This window comes from Phodopus roborovskii, unplaced genomic scaffold (assembly GCF_943737965.1).
Source record: "Phodopus roborovskii unplaced genomic scaffold, PHOROB, whole genome shotgun sequence".
NCBI lineage: Eukaryota > Metazoa > Chordata > Mammalia > Rodentia > Cricetidae > Phodopus > Phodopus roborovskii.
Window position 1 is genome coordinate 19178147 of NW_026125391.1, and position 16536 is coordinate 19194682.

General features: G+C 53.4%; 1 protein-coding gene across 1 annotated transcript; it reads left to right on the forward strand.

Annotated features, from left to right (window-relative positions):
* Nucleotides 1–7006: 7006 nt before the first annotated feature.
* Nucleotides 7007–16277, forward strand: Pkdcc (protein kinase domain containing, cytoplasmic). The gene is made up of 7 exons (XM_051175163.1): nucleotides 7007–7784; nucleotides 11672–11794; nucleotides 12269–12540; nucleotides 13129–13208; nucleotides 13412–13516; nucleotides 15021–15194; nucleotides 15411–16277. Exons 1-7 carry the CDS (start codon nucleotides 7146–7148, stop codon nucleotides 15494–15496), a joined length of 1479 nt encoding a protein of 492 aa, XP_051031120.1. The 5' UTR covers nucleotides 7007–7145; the 3' UTR covers nucleotides 15497–16277.
* The last annotated feature ends 259 nt before the right edge of the window (nucleotides 16278–16536 follow it).

Below are 16536 nucleotides of genomic sequence, written 5' to 3' on the forward strand. Positions count from 1 at the left end.
CCTCCTCTCTGGTCAGAGTGGTCACCTCTGCAGATGGGGCTGGAGGAGCAGGCAAGATGCCTCTCACATCTTACTACAGGTAATCTCCTCTAATGGAGGGATTTAGTGTAATTTTTACTTCCTTTTCTTTTTTTTAATGTGTGTGTGCCTTTTTTTTCCCAAATTTTTCAAACAATTATTTTAATTCCACACAGACTCCCCGAGTCAAGTTAACCCTTTGTCAGCTATCATTTCTGATTATTTTGTTCCCTCTCATCCTCAGAGAAGGGGAGGGAGGGGTGATTACAGAGCCTCTGAAGTTTCTGAAGTACTCTGCATAGAAGTTGCTTGAGCCTGGTTTTCTATTGCAGAACCTCTTCAAGGTGCCCATAGCTACTCGCTCCATACTTGTCTCCATAGCCACTAGCTCCAGAAGGATGTGGCTCACCTCCATCCTTTAAATGCTCAAACAGCACCACACACTTACCCTCTAACCAAGATGGCAGCTCTGGGCTTGGAAAGGCTGTCTCTGAGATCAACTCAGCCTGGCCAGGCGGTGAGCTATATAATACAGGCCAAAAGAGGGAATTCCCCACAGACCCTAGGTCATGAGAGGACTCCCAAGCTCAGGCCCTGCCCCCTGACAGTTGTCTTCAAGCACCTCACCTCCGCCTTCTTATTTCAATTCTCTCATCATGAAAATTGGAGATAATGATAGCGTTTATCTCCTACAGTTGTTAAGTAGATTATATGATAATGGAAGTCGTTTAATAAAAAGTGTGCTCTATCATTAGTATTAATAAGAACAATAAAATAATAAATCTTTACGACCGAACCGTGTTACCTGGAGGCTAAAGTGACTTTAATGAACCTGTATCTTGGTTCCCATTGGTGCCTCCCTCTCTGCCTCTCTCTTGGACTAGGTTTTCCTCCCTAGAAACTAATGAAAAGCTGAGGAAAGACCCGAGGATCTGGGCCAGCGTCCACTGCTGCTTACAAAGGCTGGCTCCTTCAACAGATCCCTGAAATGTACAAGCCTCGCCATCGTCTACAAAATAAGCACTCTTTCTGACCTCGTGGCATGTGTCAGGGAGATGGGGGACTTTCCTGGTTGAGAAAACAGGCCCTCCCAAGGAGGGAGTTCTCCATGGGAGTCAGGCAGCATAGCTCTCCACTTTTCTGTCCTTTGCTCTTCCCCTTCCCACATTCTCCTTTATTTAGGCCCTAATGGTTTGGGATGATTCTTCCCAGTTACACTATAAACTCCCGAGGCGGGCCATGAAGAGGGGGTTTAAATGAGTCCACCAGACCCAAGATAAATGATAATTAGGTATTTATTAGGGAAGAACTTACACAGATAAGAGTAAATAACCTTCGCATTCTTCCTGCTCCAGAAGATGCAGTCTCTACCCTTCCAATGTTCTCCTCAACCCAAGAAAGCATGAACCAGCCCCTCCTCTACCTTATAATGGGTCAGGTCTGCACATGAAGCTACACCCAAAGGGAGGGTGTTCACTGGCAAGGCAAGACACTACTACAAGGCCACAGAGCCAAGACTTTCTTGACTAGGCATGGTGCCGTCCTCCTGTGTGCTCCCGTTATAGGAGATGTCATTCTGTAAATATGTTTGTCTTATTGGTCAATGAATAAAGCACTGTTGGCAAAGAGGAAGGCAAGATAGGCGGGACTAGGAGACAAGAAGGATTCTGGGAGAGGTAGTAAAGAGGAGTCAAGATGTAGGACATGAGAGGAATAAGAGGTGAGGACTCTCTCTCCAGTAAGATAAGACCATGTGGAAACACTTAGATTGATAGAAATGAGTTACTATTTAAGACAGAGCTAGCCAATAAGAAGCTCTAGCCATTGGCCAACAACTTTATAACTAATAGAGTCTCTGTGTGTTATTGTGGGACTGACGTGGCCCTGGGACCAGTGCTGGCAGGAAAATGCTCGTAATACTCCCAGGACAAAGAAGAGAGCAGATGAGAGAGAATTTCCCAACCTCTGTAAGTCAGAGCCAGGTGCATACTCAGTGCCCTCCCCCTTCGGTTCCCCACTCTACTTCCCAAGCTACAGCAAAGCAGATGGATTCATAGAGCCAGGCCATGGTGGCGCACTCCTTTAATCCCAGCACTTAGGAGGCAGAGGCAAGTGGATCTCTGTGAGTTTGAGGCTAGCCTGGTCTACAGAGCTAGTTCTAGGACAACTAGGGCTACACAGAGAAATCCTGTCTTGAAAAACCAGTAAATGAAGGGGTCCTTCTCCTTGATCATGGTCAAGGAGAAACATTCCTCTATCTGCTCAGGGAGCATTGGTTGGTCAGAGAAGGTGTGATATGTTATCTCTAGCCACTACCTGCATACCTGCCTCCAGACCTGACTGTAGTATGCCCTGAGGAAGCATCTGCTTTACCAGCTCTTGCCAGGGCCTAACAGTCCCCACTTACAGATGGTAAACTGTCCGGCTCTCTGCTTGCCACTCCTTCTGCCCAGAATAGGCAGAAGCTCTGGGGCTTGATCCTTGCTGTTTATCCCTTCCCATCTCCCTGCTTCTCCATTCAGCTCAGGGTCCCAGTCCCAAAGTCAATGGCTCACACCTTCCCTCAGCTAACATTTACCACAGAGTTCAGTCACAGCAGCCACAACCTTAGAAAGCCAGAAAATGGGTGGGGGAGGAGAGATCACCACAAGATAGCCTGAGCAGTGGGTACAGCTGAGCAGGAAGGGAGGCAGCTAACAAGAACAGGCCTAGTCAAGAGCTAGAGGAGAAGCCACTGAACAGGCAGGCCCTGGTGCTGAGGAGACACTCTAAGCGGGCCAAGCTGTGGGGGCACCAGGAGCCCTCAGAACATTTTTTGTTCCTGGATTGAGAGAGGGCCTTGCCACATGACCTAGCTGTGGGGCTGAAGGGGCTCCAGTTTCCAGGCAGAGCCCCACCCAAGCTTTTCTCCAGATAGTTGCCATCTCTTCCTGGGCGCTGCTTTTTCCATCTTTGTCTGACTACCTTTCTCAGGATTCCTTGGGCTGCCCATGTTTCTGCATCTTCCTCTATCTCCACTCAGTCTTTCTCATTTTCCCCAACCCAATTTCTCATAATTTCTTGGGAACTCCAACTTGGGGTTCCCTTATGTCTTTTAGGCCAGAAACCCGACCTCTGCTATCTGGTTTTTATATATTTTGGAAAAGTCAGCTTCATTTCCTACCTGAGAGCACAGGCTGCCTAGCAGTGCCCATCCCCATCCATCCTGCATCCTTTTGGAAGCAGTCCTGCTCCATGAGTACTTGGCCCAAGGAGGACAGGGCTAAGGCTGAACCCCAGGCCTTCTGTTAACTCATCCCAGTGTGGAGAAGGGCCTTTCTAATGAACTTCTAGTCTGCTAATCCTGGGAAAAGTGAATACTTCATATTGGAAGGGAGCCTGGAAGGTCGAGCAGTTTCTCAGTTGGCAACCAGGGGCCAAAGCAGTCAAAGCCAGTTCTGCCTTGAGGAAGAATCATAGCCCTAGCCACATTATCTACCACATTAAAAAATGTTATTAATACTATATTGTATGCACTGAGGGATCTCAACTGGGATTTAACCTCTGACTTCAAATCCAGAGTTCTTTACACAACCTTTCCTAGACCTGAGCAAAGGGCTCCGGACATTTTTGTAAAGGAAGTAAAGCCTCAGGGCTCCAGGCATACACTGTCCAGATCCCAGGATCCTATGTATCCTGGCTATAGAAGTGTTGTCTCCAGCTCACTGCTTCCTGGAAAAGCATGAAGGAGCAGCTGAGGAAACTGAAGGGAAGGTCTAGGAGAAGGCACACCAGGAAGGCAGACTTAGAAGACTAGGGGCTCATGGGAAGAGGCAGGGGGTGGCCAAGAGGCTGGAGAATGTGGCATTCTTCGACAGGGAGGAAAGTTGGGGGGCCAGGCTGTATGGAGAGCTTGTCGAAGCTCATGGAAGCCCAGATTACCAGTTCAGTTGATCCTCCAGTTGTCTCAGCAGGAAAAGCAACACTACACCAGAGATGCCAGGGACCTGAGCTGGAAGGAAAGGGATAGTAGTACAGGCAGCCCAGAAAGGCAGTGCCTTGTAGAGTCTAGGTCAGCCATCTCCTTCCCAAGCACTGGTGTCCTGGCTACTAGTGTGTTGCATTTGAGTGGGATGAAGGGAAGACAAAGGAAACACAGTGGGTGTAAAGCATGGAGCCATGTTAAGCAATTGCTGGTCTAAAGGTTCGTGGTGGGGTCGGAGTCAGGGAAAGAGTAGGAAGAAGAGGACGCTGCTGTTGGAAGCTGTGTGGAGAAACAGCACCGGGCTCTGGGGCTCTGAGCAGGACACTGGCCTTGAGGCCCAGGCTGTGGTGTGGGCCCTGCCTGGCCTTTCTTTGCATGGCTGGACAAACATAGATGAAGGAACAGTAGTAGCTTTGCACAAGTGTTCCTGCTTTGCAGTTCTTTTAAATAACTCCTTCCTGGGTGGCATGTGGGTGCGTGCACACACACACTCAAAAGCAAACAATCAAAATTTGGTTAAGAACTGTCAATTCCAAAGGTTTGATCTCTCTCTCTCTCTCTCTCTTTTTTTAGCAGCCCAAATCCTGTTTCCATTTCTGATCATGTATGTCTGTGTGGCTCAGGGAGGACTGAGGGAAACAGTAAATGTGAGGCAGTGCAGTTGAAGGGTCTTTGTTTCCGTATATGAGGCTCCTGTTTGCAGGGCTTCTGGATGTGCGCCCTATGTACATTTGTGCCTATTTCTCTGGCCCTTGTTGTGCACTGAACTTTCAAACCATAATAGAAACACCAAAGCTTGGCAGACATATCATAGGAATAATTATCTAATTTCAGAACATGTTATTATAATACCTACACGATGTGTAATGAAGTTAACAATGTTCACGTTATATTCACCAACTCTGAGCTGTACAGCCACAATGCCAATCCCTCCCCTGGGAGGCTTCTCTAAGATGTGAACACTCAGAGGATCCAAAGAAAGCTTTTCAAGGAATCTGCCCCCCACAACGACTCTCTCAAAGATCTCCATGTCTGGCTGTGGAGCCAGGTTGTGGAATTGTGGGAAGGCAGGCAGACCTTGGGATGATAGCTGGTCCTCACACTCCTTGAGAAGATACTGTGGAATTGCAAGGAAATGGCAGTCGTGTTGGGGTCGCCCAGGTAGACAGGGGATTTCTGATCCACCCAGCTTCCTCTCTTCCCTGGGGGGCTGGGTTTCGATTGAGGCTGAGTGTAAGGGGACTGTTTACTATTTGCTGCTGTTCCATGTTGACTTTAGCCAGTAGCTCTGTTTACAAACCCAGGTTGGTTTTCTCAGCACAGTTAATTAGACCAAAGACATCTGGTGTGAGGGCTGGGGAGGGCATCTGCTCAGAGCCCCCCCCACACACACACACACACTCCCGGCAGCTATGGGCCAGAGCGGGGCGGAGCAGCTTAAACAAGAACAGACCAATGTACCGGACTCCATCAAAACCAAGTCTCTCAGGGGGAATCATGGCTTCCTTCAACCTGCCTTTCCCATGACTAATAAGTCAGCACGGTCCCCACTTTCTGAATCTTAGGGGATCACAAAGTCAAAGCCAGGAGGCCTACCTCAATAGGATCACAGGCTAAGCTTAAGAAACTTGCCCCCTCTCCTTCCATGTTCAAAAGAACTAGTCAGAAATTTCTGTTCCCTTTCTGATCGCAGAGACCCTCCCTGCGTTCGACTGGAACGTGAGACCTCTTAAGGGAAAACCCCCTCTCACTAGAAAGCCCCTCAGAAAGAAGGTTCCTCCCCCACCCCTAAACTTTACCCCCACCTTGTCTCCTCCGCTTCTCCATGACACTGCAAGGAAGACACAGATTTTCCCCATCCAGAGGAAAGCTGGAGGGAGCCAGAGTTGGTGAGAGGACCTAGGTGGACAGTTTCAGGGCCCTAGGGAAGTGGAGAGCTGTGAGGGGGAGGGGCAGCGGCTTATCTCCCAGGAGGGGGGAGCTCACTCCAAACAGCTAATGCACTGGCGTGTGAAAGCCCCTCAATTAGCACTAATGATGCAATCAGGGAGGGAGGAGGAGGGACCAGAAGTTCTGATGGAGTCAGCACCAACTTACACACAGGTTACACACACTCCCTCCCTGGGACACAGCCCCTTCAAGGCACGCGGATGCACACACTCCACAGACAGACGTGCGTGGACACCAATGCACTCACTGCATACGTTTCCAAATCCCCTACTGGCGGGTTAGAGATCGGGGATCTCCAGGGTGGGGGTGGAGCTCGTCTGTCTAGATGTGGCGATTCGGGGACAAGGCAAATCAGAAAGTCCTGGAAGAAGGCACGTTGAACAGGACCTTCCTGAAACTTCATGATTAACTCCACAGTCCTCACCCCTCCCGCTCTCGCAGGTGCCGGGCCGCCTCCTCAGACCGCCGCCCTTCACCACACCCAGAATCCGGGATGTCACCGAGCAGCCTCAGTCACATAAAGCGGGACCCCTGCGCCCATCCCCAAAGCCCCGATCACCCCCCCACACCAGGAGGCAGCCGTGCACCCCCTGTGACCCCGCATCCAGGCTTTGGCGGCTCGTCTCTCGGAGCCCGTTACCCGCTGGCCTCGCCCCTCCAACTCCCCGCACCCTGCCGGCCAGCTCCGCTTTCGGCCTCCGGGTCCCGTTATGCCGCCTCGCCTCGGGCTTGGAACCCGTGCACGCCGCTCGCCGCCGCCCCCTCCCCCGCTCCCCGGTCTGAGCTCCCCGGGCCGCGCGCTGGGCAGGGCCGGAGCCGCCTCCGCGCCGCTTCCCAGGCCCCGCTGGCCGCGGGAGGAGGTCCCGCTGTCAGTCAGCGGGGAAGGCCGGCCCGGGCGGCCGGAGGGGGCGGCGCCGAGGACGGGCTCGGCCGGGCGCTGGGAGGCGCTGGCGGAGGGGCGGGCGGGCGAGCGGGGGGGTGGGGGGGAGGTGGCTCCGGGCCTTATAAGCGGCGGGGGCAGGGCGGGAGGGAGGCAAGTGTCAGGCCGATGTGCCGCCCGCCGGGGGCCGGGGTCGGGGCTGCCCGGGCCATGCGCGCGGGCTGGGCAGGGGGCCGGCGCGGCGCGAAGCGGAGTCGCCTCGGAGCCTGAGCCGCCCCGGGCCGGGGCCGGGGCCGGGGAGCCGCGCGCGGCCGGCCGGGGGGGAGGGGAACGATGCGGCGCCGGCGGGCGGCCGTGGCCGCGGGTTTCTGCGCCTCCTTCCTGCTGGGCTCCGTTCTCAACGTGCTCTTCGCACCGGGCTCGGAGCCTCCGAGGCCAGGCCAGTCCCCGGGACCCTCGGCAGCCCCGGGCCCGGGCCGTCGCGGGGGCCGTGGGGAGCTAGCTCGGCAGATCCGGGCGCGCTACGAGGAGGTGCAGCGCTATTCCCGCGGGGGCCCCGGGCCGGGAGCCGGGCGGCCGGAGCGGAGACGCCTGATGGACCTGGCTCCGGGAGGGCCGGGCCTGCAGCGTCCCCGGCCCCCGCGGGCCCGGCCCCCTCCCGACGGCGCTCCGGGCTGGCCCCCTGCTCCCGGCCCGGGCTCCCCCGGCCCGGGCCCGCGCCTGGGCTGCGCCGCGCTCCGCAACGTGTCTGGCGCGCAGTACGTGGGCTCAGGCTACACTAAGGCAGTGTACCGGGTCCGCCTGCCCGGCGGCGCCGCGGTGGCGCTTAAAGCAGTGGACTTCAGCGGCCACGATCTGGGCAGCTGCGTGCGCGAGTTCGGGGCGCGAAGGGGCTGCTATCGCCTGGCGGCCCACAAGCTGCTTAAGGAGATGGTGCTGCTGGAGCGGCTGCGGCACCCCAACGTGCTGCAGGTACGAGAGTGGGGTTCCGGGATAAGGGGGCTGGCTGGTCACTCTGGAAGACTCCTTAGTCTTACAGAGTTAAGTCACGAGGCATCAATGACTGTGTCCCGGTTGCAGCTAGGTGCAGAACCCAGATCAGGGCACTACTGAGTGTCACCTATTCTGCCTCTCACCCTTTGGATGAAACACTCTACCCAACTTACAGGCATCCATCAGAGGCAGGGGCAGGAAGGGGCCCAAACTGGTGGTAGGGCAGTGAATAAGGTGGTATGACCACGTAGGACCCTGCTGCTGGCTAAAACTGACGGCTGAACGCCGGAGTATTATCTCCAGTCATAGTGACCTCGAGCCCAGCTCCTGCGGTGAGCTTCAGGCAACTCCCAGCTGCAGTAACAGGATCCCCCATATTGGTAGGGCCTGAACCCCACTTCTTTCAAAGTCCAGTGACATGTCTGGCTTTGGAGACGGTGTGTGTGCGCGCCAAGGGCTCTAAAGAGACCAACTGTGTGTCTAACTTGATTCTCGGAGAGTCACTCACTCATTCCTCACTCTGCTCACAGATCATTGGAAGGGATAAAGGAGGCCAGAAAATCCACAGCCTTTTCCAGAAGTGACTGTGGGCTTTCCTGGGACTTCTAGTGGGTCCAGCTGAAGCATAGGGGAAGAAGCCTCAGGGTCTTAGGCCAGAAGACTTAAGGTCTGCCAGTGTGAATGCCACACACTCTTTTAAATGTGCTTAGCCAAGAGACTAGAAGGTTCAAAAAGCCAGATGCATACCCTCCTGGTAGGAAACTCTGTGTCCCTGTTCATTGAGGACACAGGCAGGAAAGATGAGCCCCACCTCTGTCCCTCCAAGACTTAGAAGGGGCCTTCACCATGCCAGCCATGTCCAAACACAGCCCACTGCCCCTCTCTGAGGGCTCTGCCTTGACTCTGCCTGGGATAAGACAGACTGCTCCTCCCTCTGCCTATGTCTGAGCTCACTGAAAGGGACCCCTGACTGCAACTCCCAGCGGTGAATCTCACCCACCTCACAGTCCCTCACATTCACCTTCTACACCCAACAAGCTAACCAGAAACCCTTCTTTTCTCCGTGGGGGCCCCAGACCTTCAGGGATCTGTGGGCCATATGGAATAGAAGAGGCCAGAATGCTACTTGTACTCCTGGAGGCTCCAAGTCTCCCTAGGACATGCCTTCCCAATCCTGGCCAGACACTGTGACAAGCTCTGCCAAAGTCCTAGGCCCTGCATTGGTCCCAGGCAGCTACCTGTTGTGTGTGTTGATGATTGGCTGTATGGCTAACACTGGCTGGAGCTTAAGGGAGCTAGCAGCTGGTTACGTGGCCATTCTAACTGGGAGGAACTTGTTTTCTTTTCCTCTTTTGGATTCTTGGGAACTTTCTGGAAACTCCCTGGTGCCAGCCAGATTCTGAAGAGATGGAGATGCCCTGAGTGACTTAGCAGGACAGCCAGAGTTCATTAGTTGTTCGAGGTCCTTTCACAGGACAGGGTTGCCCTTCAGTGGGTTTCCCTATGCCTTAGGAATTCCTGCCTCACTGACCCTCACCAAGCATTTCAACAAGTATCCAGCTAGATGCCCACCCAGACCCCCAGACAGATCCTTCTCTGTAATGTTGTCTCCTCCAGTAATGAGGGCACCAGAGAAAGATAAGACATTGCAACAGAACACATTTCACCCAAGCCCTCACCAGCATGGCGTCTCTCGGAACTGTGACCGCTCCAGTCTGAGGCTGGAGCAATCCCCCTAGAACAGGAGTAATAAGGGTCTTAGGGAAAAGTGGAAGTCCCTGTCACATCTTGGGGACTGCTTTGAGGGTGAGTTGCCCACTCATTCTCTGACTCCCAGGCCATGTCCCTCTGGCTTCTTCAGTTCTGTAGCCCACACAGCCTGCTCAAGAGGCCTCAGAGCTGTGTGCCAGGAACTAGAAATCGCGTTGTGTTAATACCTCCTAATCATTTAAAATTTCACAACCATTTGACTGTTTGCTGAACTAGGGAGGAGCCAGAGGACTTTCTAAAGTATGTCGGGCTCTCAAGATCCCTCCCCCCTCTCTGGCAGCCTGAAGTTAGGCTATGGGCTCTACTAGAGGCCTACTGTGCTCTTCCCAGCAGATTCTGGTCACTAGAGGACTACCTGGGGAATACTATCAGCCTTTTGGACCCTCTGTCCCCCACATTCATTTTTCTGGTAGGATAGACGCCCAGGGTCAAAAGGCACAAGAATCTTCCTTCTCCTGATTCCATCATCCTGGAACCTCAGGCCTCAGATGAGTCCCCAGGCCTGCCTGGGCCACAGATTCTGACCATGCTAGAGTGTATTTCTCTTCCAGAAAGAACAAAAGATGCAACTATGGTGCTCAAGTCCCGTGCTTCTTGTTTTGGTGGGGGGGGGGGGTTAGTGGTATCTTTTTTTTTTTTTTTTTTCCTGAGGAGTGTTGATTAATACCTTGTTAACAGTGCATTTAACGACCTCTGGGTGTTTAATAACCTTCAGAAGTTTCCCACAAAGGCCCGGACTGGAGCAAGAAAATGAGAACCAGGCCCCAGGGTTGCTCTCTTTACCTTCCCCAAAGCCCATCCTGGATCTGGGGCCTCCCTGAGCTGATTGGGGGTATGGAAGGAGAGAGAAAAAGAGGGTACCTAGGACAGGGCCTGGTCCCCTGCATCACAGCCCAGGTGGCCTGGTAGAGTGTAGCTTCTCTGGTCGTACAGGATTGGGACTCCTGGGACCAGAGTGTTTGGGACAGGAAGAGCATCTGGGGAGGGTAAGAAGACTGGCATGAGGAACTGCTGTGTACTGGCATGTTTAGGTCACGGGCTTCCTGGGCTCCATCTCAGCCCTCTACCACAGAGATCTCCACTTTCCCTTGTATGACTTAGACAGCTCGGCCTTTGTGCCCATGCTTTGTCCGTAAGGTCCTGGCTGTTTGGAGCCCATTGTGAGCCAGAGCTATGCAGTGTGTTGGGGGAAGCATGGAGAAGCAGGCCTCCCTGTGAGATGCTAATGGGGGTGTTATGGCAAGGGTTTTCTCCTGTGCTTTTCCCTGGCCAGCTGTCCCCAGGGTGTGAGAAGAAGTATGGAGCGTCTTACACTGGAAAGCAGACCTTCCCCAGAACCACTCTCACTGTGTCTTCTTTGTATGTCACCTATCCAGATGTGCCTCTGTGCTTCGGGAAGTTGAGACAGTAGAGAAACTGACCCAGGGGAGGGCACCAGATAATCATTTGCTGACCTGTGTACTATAACAGGGGAGCCAGGTTGTGGAACTGTCGTGGCATCCGTTTAAATCCCAGCTCTTGTGTTTGTTAGCCGTATAGCCCATTTAAGCCACACAAACGTTGCTTAAATCAGTTTCCCCACCCAAAATCAGACATAGTGATAGAGGCCACGAGCTGCTAGGGCAATCTTGAGAACTGGAAGACTGGCAAGATGACTCAGTAGGTAAAAGTGTGTGTGAAAGTGTATGCCACCAAGCCTGAAGGCCCGAGTTCACTCCCTAGAACCCACAGTGAAAGACAAGAGCCAGCTCCTGGAAGTTGCCCTCTGACCTCAGCACACACACTCATACATACCACACACACTACAAAAATAATAAGTTAAACTTGAAAAAAAATAAGAACTGGATTGTGCACATAGTACGTTACCTGATACATGGTGGCCAAGCCTGCCCATCTCCCTGAGTAACAAGAGGTAAGGGCTCTGGGAACAGAGGCCAAATTTCCCAGGAAACACTGTTCTTGACTGGCTTGAGCAGAAAGCAAAGGCAGAGGGAGGGAGGGCCTCAAGGGCAGAGGGAGGAGCATCTGATAGTTCCATCTCTATCTGTCCCTGCCTCTACCCTGTGACCTAATGACCTGCCCTGGATCTCCCCCAGCTCTATGGCTATTGCTACCAGGACAGTGAGGACATCCCGGACACACTGACCACCATCACAGAGCTGGGTGCCCCTGTGGAAATGATCCAGCTGTTGCAGACTTCCTGGGAGGACCGATTCCGAGTAAGCCTGGGCTTTTTGTGGGGATGGCTCTCCCTCAGAAGGCAGCCTCCCAGAGCAGCCTAGACTTTGTAGCCAGGGAGGGAGGAAGAGAGAAGCACATGGTGGCTCAGCCATAGGCCAAAGGGAGGTGGAAGGCAAGGTGGGGTGGGGGATTTGGGGAGGGGTTGGGACAGAGGATCCTGATGTTCTGTGTTCTTGCTGTTCTCCCCACTCACTACTGAGCACATGAGCACACTCCTACTGCTATCTCGCTCCTAGCCCATGCTTAGTGCATGCTTAGTCAGCCAAGGGTCATCCATGCCATGTGCATGATTGGTCAGCCAAGGGCCAGTTGAAGATCGGTGATCTTTTCAAGGCCCTGGCCATAGCCTTTTTGTTGCATTAGAACCCAGAAAAGAGGAAAGCCAATCTCCAAGCTAAATCCAGAGCCTGTGAGTCTGGGAGGCCTGACCCAACCTATGTGTCTGCTCTCAGATCTGCCTCAGCCTTGGCCGCCTCCTCCATCACCTAGCCCACTCCCCTCTGGGCTCGGTCACTCTGCTTGACTTCCGCCCTCGGCAGTTCGTGCTAGTGGATGGGGAGCTAAAGGTCACGGACCTGGATGATGCCCGAGTGGAGGAGACACCATGTACTAGTGTTGCTGACTGTGTCCTCGAGTTTCCAGCCAGGAACTTCACCCTGCCCTGCTCTGCCCAGGGCTGGTGTGAGGGCATGAATGAAAAAAGGAACCTCTACAACGCCTACAGGTGATGACCCTACATTTTGGGACCCTAACCAAGGAGGGGCTGGCAGGGCGAGAGCCCCATGGGGGCCAGAAGGCCAACCAGGGAGAATAACCACGGGGCCCCAGTCAAGAGAGAATGTGGCTGTGGGGACTAAAAATAGAGAGCTGTGAGAGCTAGTTCATAGGGGCAGCTGGAGACGTCTTAAAATAGTGTCACATTCATTCAGGGCCTAGGGCTGCCAGAACTGGCATGTCCCTTCTCTACCCTAGCTCTTGACCTTTACAAAGCTCCTCACAGCTGAGAAGCACCATCTATGGGGGTACTACACCTCTCGGGTCAAACAGAGGACAGTGTGGGCTGGAAGATGAGGAAGGGTGGAGAAAGGGGACCTCTGGTCCCAATTTGGACTCAAATTAGTCATAGTCACAACTGTGCCCTTCCCATGCTTCAAGGCTGAGTTGAGTCCCTGGGATAGTGTGGACATGCCTGGTCCCTGTGTGAGGATCGGGCTCTCACACCACACTGATGTCCATACATCAGTGGAAATGAAAGGGAAGGACATACTTCCAAAGGCTGGGCCCCTGAGCCCCTGTCCCCTCTTGGCCACAGGTTCTTCTTCACATACCTCCTGCCCCATAGTGCCCCTCCCTCCCTCCGGCCTCTGCTGGGTACCATCGTCAATGCCACAGGTAAGCCTCAGGACCCTTCCACTGCCTATGAGACATGGGGACAAGAATGACCCTGGGAAATACACAGTCTAGGACCTGTTGCATTCTAAGACAGCATTCTGTGGTAAGGGCCCTCCCTAGCCACCAGGCTCTGGGCCCAAGCTCTGGCTGTGGGGAGGGACAGGAGCCCGGGTATGTCATGATAACTATACTGTACCTTTCAGGGGAGCTCACCTGGGGTGTGGATGAGACCCTGGCCCAGCTGGAGATGGTACTGCATCTCTTCCGGAGTGGGCAGTACCTGCAGAACGCCACAAGCAGCAGTGCTGGTGAGTGACCACTCCAGGGGCTGGCAGGTGGGAGCAGGTGTGAGAGTGAGTGTCCTCCATCCGGCTCTGGCTTACTCTTCTGGGGACTCTGGCCTCCAGAGGCCGCTCACTTGGAATCACTTAGACAGCGGAACTCTCCCTTTGAAGTCCCATCCCTGACTGAGTTAGAACAGCTAGCATTCTGCCTTCCTGTGCATGGCTTCAAGCCCCTCCATGAACCGGATCTGCGACTTACCCCAGCCCCTCATTTTCCTCATCCATGAATTGGGTTCAAGATGATTCACCTAGCAAAATTCTTAGGAGGATTAAATAGCCTGCAAGGTGTGTAAATAAAAGCAATTAGCACAGTTCCTATTGCACAGCTGGAACCCAATACACATTTGCTTCTCTTTCCTTCCTCTGCACTCCTGGGGCTTGGAGGGCTGCTGGAAGAAGGGGGTAGCCTACTTTGAAAGCAGCCAAGAAGCCACTTCTCCCAGGGATGGGGGGAATTATAGCTACTGTTGCAGGCAGTGGTCCCTCTACAGAAGCCTTAGGGTTTAGCAGTGGTTGGCAGGGGGGCAAGGGGTGGGCAGCCTCTGTTTTCAAGGAGGCCTGGCCAGCCTTAGGGGTGGGGGAGCCCTCGTTAGCCCTGTAAATAAAGTTTAACGAGGTGAACAATGGCTGGCTCTGTCCCCGAGGACTCAGTTTATGGGGCCATAAATCACAGGCAACCCTGCCTGGACTTTGGTCTAGTCCCTGGCAGGAGAAGGAGGCAGGAGGGTGGGGTGACCAGAGGCCCAGGACTTCAGCATTATCAGTCAGCAACCTGGGCTTCCAGGGCAGTGGGAAAGAGTAAGGAGCCAGAGGCTCACTCTCAGCCTCTTGTAGAGCCCTTGCACTCGCTGGATCTCAGGGGCTCTGCGCCACAGGGAGACCTGGAACCTTCTCAGACACATGAGCCCTGAATTGTGGCATTTTGTGATGCCTCTTAACCTTAAAACTCCTTTACTGGGGCCCCAGGCCTGTCTTAGAAGCTTGGCTGACCTTTCCCCGAAGTCAGGACCAAGTATGTCAGAGGAGCTCTGAACCCTTGCAATACGTAAGCAAGACTGGGATCTAGTCAAGAATCCTTAGGCCCCACCCCAGGCCTTCCCGAATCAGAGCCTGCATTTTTAATCAAACTGCATGGAAATACATGCGTACCATGATATTTGAGGGGCCCATTCCAAATGTCTTAAGATGCCCTGACCTCAGAGCCCAATGAAGACAGCTGGTATCTCTGAGTATGTGCCTGGCCTGCATGTGCCCCATTTATCCTGTGCTGTTTAAACTAGCTAGGTGGCCTTAAATCTAAGAGATGTCTATGTCCTGAAATCCAAGCTTGATTTTTGGCTGCCAAGCAAGATTTTTGCAGCTCTGGCTGCCTTCATGTCCGTGCTGGGTGTGCTGGTCTGGACATCAGCTTTCAAATGAGCCCTCACCCTAGGCACACTGTTCTCCCTTTCTCCCCATCATTCTTTAGAGTACCAGCGCATTCCAGACAGTACCATCACACAGGAGGACTATCGATGCTGGCCATCCTACCACCATGGCGGCTGCCTCCTGTCTGTGTTCAACCTGGCTGAAGCCATAGATGTCTGTGAGAGCCATGCTCAGTGTCGTGCCTTTGTGGTCACCAACCAGACCACCTGGACAGGTGAGCCAGAGGGAGGGGCTATCTCAAAGGAGTGGCTAGACTTCTCCAAAGGATGGGAAATGTAGAGGGCCCACCTCAGAAAAGCCAGAGGGGAGGCAGAGTAGTGAGAGAGATGTATGTGTATATGAGTCCCTCAAGGCGGCTACTTTATAGATGGTGGCCCTGCCTCCCAGGAGACAGTTACCAAGACCTGTAACCCCTCATCTCTGTCCTTAGGTCGGAAGCTGGTCTTTTTTAAGACTGGATGGAGCCAAGTGGTCCCCGATGCCGGCAAGACCACATATGTGAAGGCCCCTGGTTGACTGGTGATGGGCTCAGCTGACCGGCTGGCATCTTTACCAGTAGGCTTACCTGCTGCAGGAGTGGCTTTCACTCGAGATGTTGCTTATCACCTGGGAACCCCTGCAGACAAAGCTAACATCCCAGACCAACTGAAGTGACCAGGACAAACGTGCAATATGCAAAAAATGTTAAAATGTGAGTTTGCCAGCTTGGGTCTGAGACTGTTGGAGCTGTGACTGCCTCTCGGGAGCTCGGGGCTGCAAACCGGGCTCAGGCTAGTCTTAACTGGGACAGTTCAATGGGCAGCCCCATCGCTGCATTCATGGTTTGAGAGGGTAGCCAGAACACTGCCACTGCTGCATAAGCCACAGTGGGCAGGAACTGCTTGGGGACAATCAGTCAGTTGCAGAGGACTCTCTCAGCTCAGCTCCAAATGGGGAGCTGAGAGATGGATGCTCCAAGGTGTTGAGTGAACCGCTACCTGGGAAGGCTATCTCTGCCCTCTCCCCAGAGGTTGCTCCTAGGCCAGCCCAGGGGTCATGGGCAGTGATGCCCACATCCATGTGAGCCGACACTAGAGTGGAGGAACAGATTGCATTTGAGCCAGGACCTGGGGTGGGGGTAGGGTCAGAGCCTTTCTGCCTCATTTGCTTTCAGTGAAAGCCACCAAGCAGCCCAAACCAGGCTCTCCCCCTCCTGGAGTTTGCATTTCCAGAAGCTTTTATACTTCTTGTTCATTAGATTGTTTATTTTTGTAAAAAAAAAAATTAATCGATTAATAAAATGATGTTTCATGACAAATACTCTTCTCAGCCATGAGTTCTTGAAAAGCTCCTTTCCCGGGCCCAGTTATGTCTATGATGCATGTAGCTAGTGGTACGTGTACATGTCTAAGGGGGGTTGACACCTCTGAGGAGCGAAATCTCAGTGGCAAACACGAAAGATGCTTGGTGTGTTTTCAGGCTCTTCTCGAATGGTGCCTATTTTCTGCTTGGACCTCCATACCAAATCCTAAGTGAAAGACATGAGGGTGGATTCTTTCCCCCCCACACCAGAAGGT

Coding starts and splice junctions, on each gene's coding strand:
- Pkdcc (XM_051175163.1), top strand. CDS start 7,146: ATGCGGCGCCGGCGGGCGGCCGTGGCCGCGGGTTTCTGCGCCTCCTTC. Junction 11,795..12,268: donor CCTGGGAGGACCGATTCCGA/GTAAGCCTGGGC, acceptor GTCTGCTCTCAG/ATCTGCCTCAGCCTTGGCCG. Junction 13,209..13,411: donor TACCATCGTCAATGCCACAG/GTAAGCCTCAGG, acceptor TGTACCTTTCAG/GGGAGCTCACCTGGGGTGTG.